The 13,018-nt window shown below is 37.4% G+C and overlaps 2 protein-coding genes across 2 annotated transcripts; both read left to right on the top strand.

Annotated features, from left to right (window-relative positions):
* Positions 1-4,195: 4,195 nt before the first annotated feature.
* Positions 4,196-7,773, top strand: LOC148098481 (uncharacterized). Its single transcript, XM_087852362.1, has 8 exons — positions 4,196-4,256; positions 5,035-5,361; positions 5,505-5,777; positions 5,855-5,941; positions 6,259-6,287; positions 6,416-6,471; positions 7,455-7,524; positions 7,639-7,773. Exons 1-8 carry the CDS (start codon positions 4,196-4,198, stop codon positions 7,771-7,773), a joined length of 1,038 nt encoding a protein of 345 aa, XP_087708488.1.
* Positions 7,774-9,850: 2,077 nt separating this feature from the next.
* LOC148098480 (uncharacterized) lies at positions 9,851-11,992 on the top strand. The gene is made up of 5 exons (XM_087852490.1): positions 9,851-9,911; positions 10,044-10,376; positions 10,483-10,778; positions 11,778-11,846; positions 11,966-11,992. Exons 1-5 carry the CDS (start codon positions 9,851-9,853, stop codon positions 11,990-11,992), a joined length of 786 nt encoding a protein of 261 aa, XP_087708616.1.
* The last annotated feature ends 1,026 nt before the right edge of the window (positions 11,993-13,018 follow it).

The raw sequence follows: 13,018 nt of genomic DNA, 5'->3' as shown, positions 1-13,018 counted from the left end.
TATCCAAATCATGACCAGTATATGTTGTTTTAAATTATAAGGTATGTGAAATTTAGCTTTCATGTTTTCTTTTAGGTTCTAGGTGACGGTGCTGATGACGGTGACACTGTGATCTATAGCACTGTGAAAGCTTTCTCCCCTTCTGGAGTTTTCTGTGATCCCAGCAGCCTTTACTCCGCTGTAAACAAACCAAAGAAATAAGATATTACTTACTGCATTTATGACGTTGTTTAAAATGTTGCATATATTGACTGATCATCAACTAAGATGCAGGTTAGAGTAAAAAGGGCTATAAGCATGCTCTAAATAGTAAATCTAACTTTGTAACTGCTTGAAACTTGTTGTCTGTGGTCATGGGCACAAGGTATGATGCAGCTCATCTTATCTCATTGCTATCTTATGCAGTCTTTATTTGATATAATTTCTGAAGAATTATTTTGTAGTTCATATACAATGATCTATGACAACAGATTTAGTGGTGATGAACCAGACAATATCGATCAGTGTCGATCTACGTCCCTACCCTCACCTATGGCCACAAGCTGTGGGTAGTGACCGAAAGAACAAGATCGCGGATACAAGCGGCAGAAATGGGCTTCCTCCGAAGGGTGGCTGGCCTCTCTCTTAGAGATAGGGTGAGAAGTTCGGCCATCCGCGAGGGGCTCAGAGTAGAGCCGCTGCTGCTCCACATCAGAGCCAGCTGAGGTGGTTTGGGCATCTGGTAAGGATGCCCCCTGGGCGCCTCCTGGGTGAGGTGTTCCAGGCATGTCCCACCGGGAGGAGGCCCCGCGGCAGACCCAGGACACGCTGGAGAGATTATATCTCTCGGCTGGCCTGGGAACGCCTTGGTGTTCCCCCGGATAAGCTGGAGGAGGTGCCTGGGGAGAGGGAGGTCTGGGCCTCTTTGCTTAGGCTGCTGCCCCCGCGACCCGGCCTCGGATAAAGCGGAGGAAGATGGATGGATGGATGGATGGATGAAACAGACAATATCAGATCTTCCAGGCATGAAGCCACTGAGAGAGCTGAGACTCCCTCTCAAGGTGGACAGTGTGAAAAACATCACCTAAAAATGAAGGTTTTGTAGAATTAGCTGCTTTGTTATTTTAGTTTTTCTGTTAAAAATAATTTGATAATTTTCACATCTGCTACTTAAATGAGTTTTTGTCATTTTTGTCTTTATTGCTTATTATTATTAGTACCACAACAATGCAAGTTTATATCAGTGTAAAGCTTAACACAATTAAAGTGAAATCAGTCTCTCTTATTGGTCCGCTTGTTTAATTTTTTGGCTTTGCTAATTATCTTTCATATTTTGGGGTCAATAAAAGCCCATTTTTGAATTAAACATCTGTGTCCTCTATGCCTTATTGCTGGGTCCCTGACATTTCACTAAGAATCTTCACACCTCCAACTTCCTGTTCTGTCACTAACCACACAGGAGTACATGTAATAGCACAATAACACAATACTAAAGTACACAAGCTTAGAATAGGCAAACTATAAAAAATACATTTTTACTTTTAACTCTAAATTGTAACAAACAGGTGATCTCAACTGATTCAACAAATATTGGTGATTGGAAGAGAAAGACTGAAGTTAATGTGAGGAAGTGACACCTCATTACTCAGAGGAAACAGATGTATTTTTATATGTCTTTACAAAAAAGGTTTAGAGATGTGTCATTAGAGAGGCGACCTGGAGAGCGTAAGAAGTACGTTTACATTCAAATGGATTTGTATTATTTCCTTATACTGATTTGTCTGCAGATTTTTCTGTACATACAGCAGAAATAATTTTACATTTTAAACCAAAGCTGAGACACAAAATTGTATTTAAAATGGTCCTTATATTAAATATCCATGAAGCAGTCATATTATTAGATGGTAGCATTTCTCTTCCTTTTTCTCAACAGCGTCAACAGGACAACTTTTATCTTTGACTGTCAAGTGTTGGTGATGAAGCCACGTTGCCCTGTTAAAGTGTAAAGGATGTTCAGCATAATTGTGATGGTGTTGTCTGGATCTTGAATTCTTTAAGGAGATAAACAGCTCAGTCTTACTGAGTCTTATAAACAAGGCCATAGATCAGGATGTTGGTCATTACAACTGCAGGCAGTTCATATCAGGAAGACAGGAAGTATCAGACTCTCATGTTCATCTATCAGTGAATATTTAGATCTTAATGTGTCTCAAAGTTTTAGAACAACAGACTGAGATTTTATATTAATATTGATTACAGTGCTGAGACTAATTTTCCTTTTAATGTCTTTCTCTTTCAAAATATCCGTCACCATCATTGACCAAACAAAAGGACAATGGTAAAGTCACCACTCTGTGAGGACACATTAGCCTTGTAGACACACTGTGGAGTGGGTCTATGAGGGTAAAGAAAAAATACCCTCACAAATGGAGATAGCACCTTCTTCCTGTGCTTCTGCTGTGGCATTAACATTTTTCTTTGATCAAAAGAGTTTTGATGTGTAGTTTGTTGGTAATTTTATTTTTTTTGGTCAACATAGGACAGTGACTAGTGCCGGGTTTGTCACTCATGTATTACACAGTACTCTTGTCTAAAAATTAATGCACTATGTAATTAAACACCAGAGAAAGTAATTTGTTGCAGTTCTCATCACATTACTTTTACATAACCCGTAACATAATCTAAGCTACCAATTATTAAGGCTACAGTCCCACAAACTCACACAGATCCCGATCCTAATACAGCTATGCAGAGTAATTCTACTGTAGAAACATGTACAGATAGAGCTGGATGTTGCACTGTTATACGTGTGACTGATTTGTTACCTGTGGAAGATCAGGATTTAGTTGCTGGGCTGGGGTTGGCATACACTCAGCTTTATCATTATATTATCATTATGTTAGATTAAAAAGGTTATCAATTATTTCAACAAATGTTAGAGTTCAGAAGAAAAAGACTGAAGTCACCGTGAGGAAGTGACACCTCATTACTCACAGGAAATAGATATATTTTTATTGCCATCTTTATTCTTTTTTCCTGTCTCTTGCATTTTACTGTTGTTTTTCTCTGAAGTTGTGGGCTGGATATTTTTGTTTGGCCCACCCGCTGGCAGAGCGCCTTACTTCAGCCTTCACAGCTTTTTTTAAATGTCTAATCAGCAGTACTTGGGTCCTTACTCAAGACAAGTCATGTATTGCTTGTTCCTTTAAAGAAAAAAGTATTGCAGTGCATTACTTTGTTACACCACTTGTTTTGCATTGTAACATTAACACAATGAACTTATAGGTTACACACACCAACATGAATGCCCATCCAAATGGGGGCACAGATACAATCTTTGTTTTAGATTTTAGGTATAAAACAAAGGCAACAATGCAAAGAAAAGATAAAAACGTTTCAGTGATTTTAGTTTAGAAACATGAAGAGGTAGACAAGGCTGCAAGCCTGACTCCTCATCACTGCTTTGGTTACCTGCTGAAGTCCAGGGTCCGGCTGCTGGGACTGGGTGAGTATAAAATCAGCTTCATCATCACTCTGCTTTCCTGGTTAGCTTTGCATTTGGATGTTGTCAGTGCAGATGCTTGCAAAGAGCCAAAGTTGTGTTGGCAGCATAATGCGGTTGCTGCTGTTCTGGATGAAGTTTCTACTTTGCTATAATTCTCTTCTGTTTTTGTGCATAAAAAAAATAAATAAAAGTAATGTTCATATTTTCACTCCCCAAGGCTAAGGTAGGGTGTCAAATTCCAGAAAGACCAGCAGCGGCTGGCTAATTTCATCATTTGTGTGTTGGTTACGTAAGGGAGAAAGTTATGTCAGAGACAGACAAGATGCGTCACAGCACTGACACATCTTGTCTGTCTTCCAAGTTACTGTGATGTCACCATGTTGGACTGGGGGTGGGTGGGTGGGTGGGGGGTTTACGCTCCATGTTAAACATCTCAAAGACTCTTCTTTTTTCTAATATAAACACAGTCTAACAGAAAAGGATTTGCGTTTCTGTGAACAACTTATCTCAGCTGATCGTCTCTGCATTATTATTAAATGACTTCCTGTAATCTCATGTTGGCTAAGTGAATGACGTGAGAAGACGCAGACGTTAAGTCATTATGAGGATGTGACACCTCACAGAACACAAGAAGCACATGTTGCATTTGTGTTTCAGAAGGACTCTCAGAGACTACATAGTGAGCGTTACGAGGAGACACCAAAAGGCACGATGTTTCCAAGCAGATGGTTTAAGATTTCTTTTTTCATGATGATGATGCTTCAGTTTGCAGGTAAGGACACACATTAAATTGCAAACATTCAAGTGTTACGTCATTAAATACTATATGCTTAAATGCCATGCCGTTATTGATTACTTGAATCTTGAAATCTAAAGGTGAGACATCAGTTTGTTTTTAATTTCTTTTGACTTTCAGACTATTTCTCAACAGCAGCAACTAAGCAAAAACTGTCTGGTCATGTTTACATGTAATCATATTACTAAAACCCATCTTTGTATAAAGGACCTGGGTCCCATTTTAGAGACTTTTTTTTTGCTCTGAGTGTAGAAAAGACAACCAGACATGTTTTCATTGTGTCCTAATCTCTGTAGAAATGTTCAAATCCATCAGCTCACAGAGACGAGACACTGATAGCTATTGGAATCCTATTCTCTTTTACTTCAGTGGGGCATGTTTGTTCAGTTCAGTTCAAAAACAAGTAGGACCGTAAATAAGTGTAGGGCTCAGTCCCAAACATGTATGGTGAGCATTAAATGAAAGAATCACAGGTTTTGAAACAGGTTGATGGCTCTGATCCTAGTGGCAACTATTACAAATACATTTCAATACATCAAGAGCATATTTAATACATTGAATGTGCTTTTTTTCCTTTCAAAGATACACATGACATAAATAATTTTAAACTGTAAACCAAATCTGAGACAGAAATGTGTAAAATGCAGTGTATTTAAAATTATCCTCACACTAAGTACTGTATTTTTTAAAAAAAAAAAACCCTGTCAATTTATCAGTTTGTTGATCAAATTTGTCTCTGTCTCTCTTATTTCAGCAACAGCAACCTGGCAACATTTATCGTTTATTGTAAGAGATGGTGATGAAGTCACGTTGCCGTGTAAAAATACAGTAGATGGTCAGCATAACTGTGACAGTACAACCTGGATGTTCATGAATTTAAGAAGTGCAAAAACAGTAACACACTTTGAACATGGTCAGTTTCACAAAGAAGCTGGAGCTAAGTTAGGTAGACTGAGCGTTACAGCAAACTGTTCTCTAGTTATTCAGAAGGTCACAGATCAGGATGTTGGTCTGTACAAATGCAGACGGTTCATATCAGGAAACCGACAAGACTCACCTGTTCATCTTTCTGTTATTCACAGTGAGTATGTGTATATCAGTGTTGTCAAGTTAATGTGTTTTGTTTTGAGCAACATACTGAAATATTACATAAATATTCATTAAAATGATGAGGCTAATGTTTCTGTTGTTGTCTTTATCTCTCGATATCTCCATCACCACCAGTGACTGAACAAAAAAGCAACGATAAAGTCATCTTTTACTGCTACGTGTTCTCATATGAAGGCTGTAGGAATTCAGTGGAGTGGGTCTACGAGGGTAAAGAGAATATATCCTCAGTCATGGAGATTTCATCACGTTCCTGTAATTCCAATGTGACATTTGCAACATCTCACTTTAATCAGAAGTCAATTTTGTCTGAATTACTGTTTGTAAGGTGTAAAGTGACAGATGAACACAAAATAGTGCAGCTGTTTCCCTTCAGCCCTCCGTCCTCGGGTGAGAAAACGTAAAAACTTTAATTGACCTCAAACTGTTGCTTATAATTAAACCAAATATGCGCCCATGTGTTCCAGGTTGGTCATGGTGCTATGTTTATGTGACTGTGGGTTTAGCAGCACTCTTAATTATCATAGTGATCATCTCATGGAAGAAAATGAAAGGTAGGACCATTCACAGATTAAACATTAAAATTAAAAAGTTAAATGTTTCATCTTTTGTCTGTATCATTGTGTAGATCTTTGTATAAAAATATTTGATGTTTCAGCGTTCATGTTTGATGTGTTTTGCTGACTTTACATTGAGGAAAAGAGTTTATGGCTTGATGATAAATATAACTGAGAAAGCTTAGCAACTGAGCATAGTTTGAATTTCAGCAGGCAAAGATGTGAGATCAGCAGATCACCTGATCAGTCATTTGTGCAAATGTCTGAAACCCACTTCTGTGTCTGACTTATGTCATATCTGTTGTTTTTTCCAGGAAATAAAGAACAAATGGAAGGAAATAAGGTGAGTTTAAACACTACAATGTTTACTAGTACTAAATAGTTGTACAGTCGCAAAAAACGATTTGTAGGGACTGCATATACAGCAGAAAATGCATAATTTGACTCACCTATGTTTCTGTGCCTGTGCAGGAACCAAGCTTAAGCCCCAAAGAGGCTCAGTCTGGTTCAGAAGCCAGTCACAACACTGAGATCACACACACTACACCCAGTTCAAAGTTACACTTACTGCTGTATAGGGATGGGTACCGGTATCCGGTGCCATTATACCGACATAAACGGTAGTAACCAGACCGAAAAGCAGCGCACATTTCAGTGCTTTTTTTTCCTGAGATGTCACACACTTTGGATTCTAGCCAATCATTTTACCTTTGCAAGCGTAGTAGGCGGGTCCAGGTACGTACGTTCTTTTAGAGCAGAGCTACAGATTAAAATGCCCAAGGCGAAGCGGTCAAAAGTCTGGCTGTACTTCACAGCAAAAGATGCAAACTCAGCAGCCTGCAACAAGTGCTTTAAGGTGATACTGTGCAAAGGAGGTAACACCTCGAATCTGATGAAACACCTGGTGACGCATGATGATGATGGCAGCAGCAGCCGTTCTTCTCTGCGTGAGTAGCTTAATGTTGTTCGTGTGTAATTTACATTGAGTAGGCTAACCACGTTATTAAATTAATGCATGTAAGGTGAACTAGCAAACACCGTCGTAGTTACATGTGGCTGTCTTCTTGTTTGATGGCAGATACTCCCTTCACCCTGGCCAAAAAGGCTAAAATGACCAAAGAAAAAGTGGGAAACAGCTAAACATGAGAGGTTTTTGGACAAAGTTTCTGTGTTTTTTTCCATTGTTTAAGCACTGCTTCCAACCAAGAGTGATACCATATATACCCTATAGCTGAAGAAAAGGCTAACATTGTTATCTTTTTACAAAAAACAGCTAAACATGAGAGGTTTTTGGACAAAGTTTCTGTTCTTGATTCTTTAAGCACCGTTTAAGCACCGGCACCATTTCAAAAGTACCGGTTTGGCACTGGTATTGGATAAAACCTAAACGATACCCATCCCTACTGCTGTATTTGTTCATTCTAACATGTCTGTTTAAAAAAACCCTGTGCTTGACAAAGGTTTTGAATTCAAAATAATTTCGTATTCATTATAATGTCTTCAATGTATAGGCTGAACTTGATGACGGTGTTTCTTATGCCACCATCAGCTTTGCCCAGAAGACCCAGAATAAAGCCAGGGTAAGATCTGTAATCGGTTACAATGAATATGTTGGCATCCAAATCATAACTATCAAAACTTCTGACATGTATGATTAATTAAGGTAGGAATTTATTATTCATGTTTTCTTTAAGGTACCCTGTAATGGTGCAGATGATACTGTGATATACAGTACTGTAAATGCTTCCTTATCTTCTGCTGGATATTCTTCTTCCAGTGACCTCTATTCCATCATCAACAAACCAAAGAAATATACGAATGGATTATGATTTCTTTTCTTGTGCACTATCGTACATGAAGCCACTGAGATAACAGAGACTCCCTCTAGAGGTGGAGAGGGTGAAAATATTCCCAGATTGAAAATGCAATAAAATGAGATACTTGTGTGAAATGGATATTTGTGTATGAGTGTTTGTCAGTCACTAACAGACAACCAAAGAAACATAGTTCTGTTAGCAGTATAATGTGGCTGTTTCTGTCCTGGATGCTGTTTCCACTTTACCATCGCACTCCTATCCTTTTATGCAATAAAAACAAAAATGTTGTCCATTACTCTACTACTCAAACGCTGTATTGCTGTACAGCTTCCCCTCTCCACAACTTTCTTCGTTCTATAAATGAACTGAAATCATCTAATTGCATTGCAAGTGCTGGAGTGAACTTTTTTCACTGCTTTGCGAATGGGTCATTCATTCTGCCAGTCACATGACAAAAAGTAAGACTGATGGTCAGGATAACTATCATCATAATATCGTGGACTTCAGTCAAGGAAACACAGCAGCGGAACAGACTGGCTGACTGGAAGTGGGTGTCTGGTTCAAGGTTCAAGATTTATGATGGTGATCACTGAACCTACAGAAAGGTCATATCAGAGGGCATTGAGGATTAGATTTTATTGTTCTTCTGTCTGTTTCTGAGAGTATTAACATCATCATTGCTTCTCATTGTGTCCTATTAGAACATAAATGGATATTTTAAAATAATTACACTGATGAAACTCATTTTTGTCTTGTTGTTTTTTAACAAGAGGAAAAAATAGTTGAGTACACAAACATTTATTCTTACACTTTCTTACATGTCATACTGACAGTATGAAACATCCAAATCTGAGCTTGTACTGCTTTGGTGAGCTGATGTTGAAGTTTTCAGTCATTCTGTGAAGTCTGACAGAGGGAGAAGTCTTCAGCATTTTCAGACACCATCACGACATCTTCATCATCACAGATGTAGGAAAATAAAAAAGCTGGAACATGGCTTTTTGCGCCATTGCCACCACCTTCTGGCAGTCATGGGACATCACATCCTACCAGTCACAAATAAGAAGGCAACAACTATACTCTGTATTTTCAAATAAAGATAATACTGTATTTGGTTTTTTTTAATACTTTAATGACTATTTGAAAATTCAAAAATGTATTGACAACCAGACTGTACGCACCTTAAGAACCAGAGGACAGTCCACTGAAGCACTCAGTCGGTCATGTTCTTGTCTTGAGCCACTAATCACTGAGGTAGTACTGCCACATTTTTTAGTGTATGTGTGGCATTGCCACAAACAAAATATTACGTCCAGCTCTTACTTTAAATATAATGACATTATGACAACTTTTTAAAAAATTATTAAATTAGACACAGCGACATGTAAATAATAAATATGAATGTCAGCACATCAGTGCGAGGATCATTTCATACATGTAAGTTTGTGTCTTATATTTGAATGTGGGTGCAATATGTCTTCCATCTTGCAGTGTATTATGCATCTACCTACCCAGACACATAAAAGCCATTAAACAGGGCCCAGAGCTCTGATGCTATTGTGCCCGTGTTTTTACTAAAACACTTTCCCATTCACGTCAAAGAATTCTTCATGCAATGAGGAACCAGCAGGTCGCAGACCACAAAAGCATCATATCTGTGTTTCACCACTGTGGCATGGTAGCTGCTACAGGATGCCTACTTTTCATTGCAAACATTTCAGTTTTGAATGCTGATGAATTATATGAAAATAATACTACATTGTCATATTCATATTCCCCTGTATACTCTATCTTAATGCCATTTATGATTCTAATTTTAGATTCTCTGTTGAGGTAAAAACGCACCACTGTCTACTGTGAAAATGCATTAAAAATATGAGAAAAACAACATTAAATGAAAAACTGTCTCTCTACTCATACGTACACTAAATTTGGTTAAAAATTTATATTTTTTTAACATATAATACGTGGCAGACTAAAGTCACTATGACAGGACAACACCTCAAAAACCACATAAAGCAGAAGCTGTGTGTAACTTTAAGAAAATACAAGAGACTGTGTCATTAGTGAGCACGAGAACAAGAAAGAGATGGCTGAATTCGGGAGCGTTAAAATGACTGTATTTCTGCTTCTGATGCTTCAGTTTACAAGTAAGGACAAGTTTTGCTGGCAACTTTATTTGACTCAATGAGACTACATTTGAGACCAACTTGTTTCGTATCAAAAATAATCCTCAAACTAAATTTGCGCCAAGTCACATTTGTGATGTTTATGTGTCATAGCACCAACAATTCATCTACTACACTCTGTCTCTATTGTCATAGTTGGTGATGACCTCACTTTGCCTTGTGAAAATGTGACACATGGTCAGGATGACTGTAACAGTACTACCTGGGCCGTCAGTGGTTCAACAGACATGGCAGCAGTAGAGTTGGCCACTCATGGGCAGATTCACAAAGATGTTAGAGCTACGTCAGCCAGGCTGAGTGTTAGTGAAGACTGTTCTCTGGTTATAAACAAGGTCACAGTTGAGGATGCTGGCCGTTACATGTGCAGACAAATCAAATCAAGAAATGAAGTTTCAGAGTTTGATGTCTATCTGTCCGTTATTAACAGTGAGTATTTCATTCATAATGTTTTTCAGCACAAACTTTGCTGAAACATTAAAATAATCAATACTGTGATTAAACTATTTTTTCTCTCATCTTTTGTCTTCACCAGCGACTCAACATGACAACGGTAACAAAGCCATCTTGAGCTGCTCCTTGTTGGCATATAAACCCTGTACATACACAGTAGAGTGGCTCTACGAGGGTGAAGAGAACATCTATACAGACATGAAGATATTACCAGGTTCCTGCTCTTCAGCAGTGACATTTAAATCTCACCTTAATCAGAAGTCAAAGTTTTATGAGTCATTGAAGTGCAATGTGACAGATGAGTCCAGTAACAAAGTGAAGCTGTTTCCCTTCAGCTCTGTGTCGTCAGGTGAGAAAACAAGCTGTTATTACCTCAAAGTAAAGAGTATCATTAAAAAAAGCTTCATCTGTAAATCTTTTTAAGTTTAAAGAGCCATTTCATAAAAATGATACATGTTTTTGGCATTGATTGGGGAAAAGGAACATAAGACACATTTTCATTGTACAGATTTAATTTGGCTGCTGTTTTGTGTTTTCAGGTGAGAATGCAATTACAACAAAAAAAAATCCACAACAGCAAAAAAGTTAATAGTGACACCAAATCCAGCACCGGAGGCAGAATAATTAAAAAACAGTAATGAAAACAGGATCACTCACAATAATTAGATTTCGCAATAGGCTACATCAGAAGGGAAATCACCACTATGATTTAACAAAAAATAACTATGTGTCAGTAAAAATAAATATTAATCCCTAGATTTTTTAAAAGTAAGTTCAACATGGATTAATTTTCTTTCCAGGTTGGTCATGGGAGCATATTATATTTCCTGCTTTAGTAGCAGTCTTAGTTGCTGCTGTGGTGATGATCACAAGGAGGAAAACTAGAGGTGAGAACAGGACAAATGTAATGTAAAATGTTTTAACTGTTAAATTTAATGTGTTTTGCTGACTCGTGACATGATGAAGTTCAAGTTATGTGGACAAGTCTTAGATTATTAAATTAGACAACCAGTCTTTACCAGTTTAATCAGTTTAGACAATACAGTTTTCTATAATAACTGTAAGAACACAGACTCAGAACTAGAAGTGCAACTCAATTTTTTCCTCTTTGCAGGGAACATGGAAATGGATGGACAGAACAATGTGAGTTTCACATCTCCTAACAACCACTCTCCAACCATTCACGAAATGCATATATTAAAGTTTTTTGCAGAATACCTACACTTAATTTTATAAGCTGTGTTTGTGCAGGGACCGAGTTTAAACACGGCAGAGACTCACATTCTCTGAACTGTGTCTATGTGCAAAATACTTTAATACTTAAACCAAGGTTTGGCTTAATGTGTTAGCAATCATTATGTGATCGTCCTTATGTAGACTGAACCTGAAGATGACATTTCCTTGGCTTCCATCAGCTACACCAAGAACACCAGAGAAGAAGGCACAGTAAGCTTTGTGGTGTGTTACAGTGAGGATGTTAATATCAGTTCTGTTATTGTTGTTGTTGTTATTATTATTGTTTAAGTATTATTAAGTATAGAATTATTTCTTCTTCTAAGCTCTAGGTGGTGATGATAAAGGTGACAGTGTGACCTACAGCTGTGAAAGCCTTCTCGTCTTCTTCTGGAGTTTAATCCTAGCAACGTCTCCTCCACAGTCAACAAATCAAAGAAATAAATTCAGTCATGTTCACTCAGCATATTTAAAAATAAACATGCTTTTAATGTTGCCTGATTGTTTAGTTATCTATGATCTAGATCTAAATTAAAGGGAGTAGTGCTATTATTAAGTAGTAAAACAATGATTTTTAACAACCTGACAATTGTCTTTACTTATATATTATGTAATCTTTCTTTAATTCAACTTTTCTACACTGAATAATGAAAACAGATCCTGCTTTAGTGTTGATAGAGCAAAGCAGTTGCAAATCACCTCTCACCGTATCAGCTCCGTCATCCATAAAGCCACAGAGCAGAGACTCCCTCTAGAGGTAGAGAATGTGAATATATTGGGTCCTCAGCATTAGGAAATAAAATTATGGCTTTCAATATATTTTTGTGTTATTTACATCTACAAAAATAAAAACCAAATAGGTCTCAGAAAAGAAAAAAACATCTTGTTTCTGTCGCATGTTTCTTGTTTGGCATGCTTTGAACATAACCACTATTAAACAATCAAAAAGTAACTGTTTATTTGACTGCTTTGTTGGGTCTCTATCTCCATCTTAGCCATCTCTTCCTTGTTGAGGCGAAGGATTCACTTGCTGGAAACCAAAAAAACGGTTGTTACAAACTATTTTACAGCAACAGAAACATACTGATTAATGTGTTAATCATGTGTTATCATGTGTTTAACTGTTCATCATCGTTACCACTCTAAAAAATGTTTTGTTGGCTCAACTTAAAAAAATTGAGATAACAATTTCCACTCAGCTTTTTAAGTTACAAATTTTGCATATTATTAAGTAAATCCAGCAAGTAATTTTTAGGTTTGGCTAACTCAACTGGTTCAACAAACCAACATGATTTACTTTGACCTGTGAAAGCATAATTAGGTTTAAGCAACCTAATATTAATTTAGAATTTCTGGTAATATTGAGTTGACAAATTACATTAGTT

The sequence above is a fragment of the Neolamprologus brichardi genome, chromosome 15, assembly GCF_056152115.1.
Source record: "Neolamprologus brichardi isolate AB-2024 chromosome 15, ASM5615211v1, whole genome shotgun sequence".
NCBI lineage: Eukaryota > Metazoa > Chordata > Actinopteri > Cichliformes > Cichlidae > Neolamprologus > Neolamprologus brichardi.
This window is presented reverse-complemented; position numbering and strand designations above follow the sequence as displayed.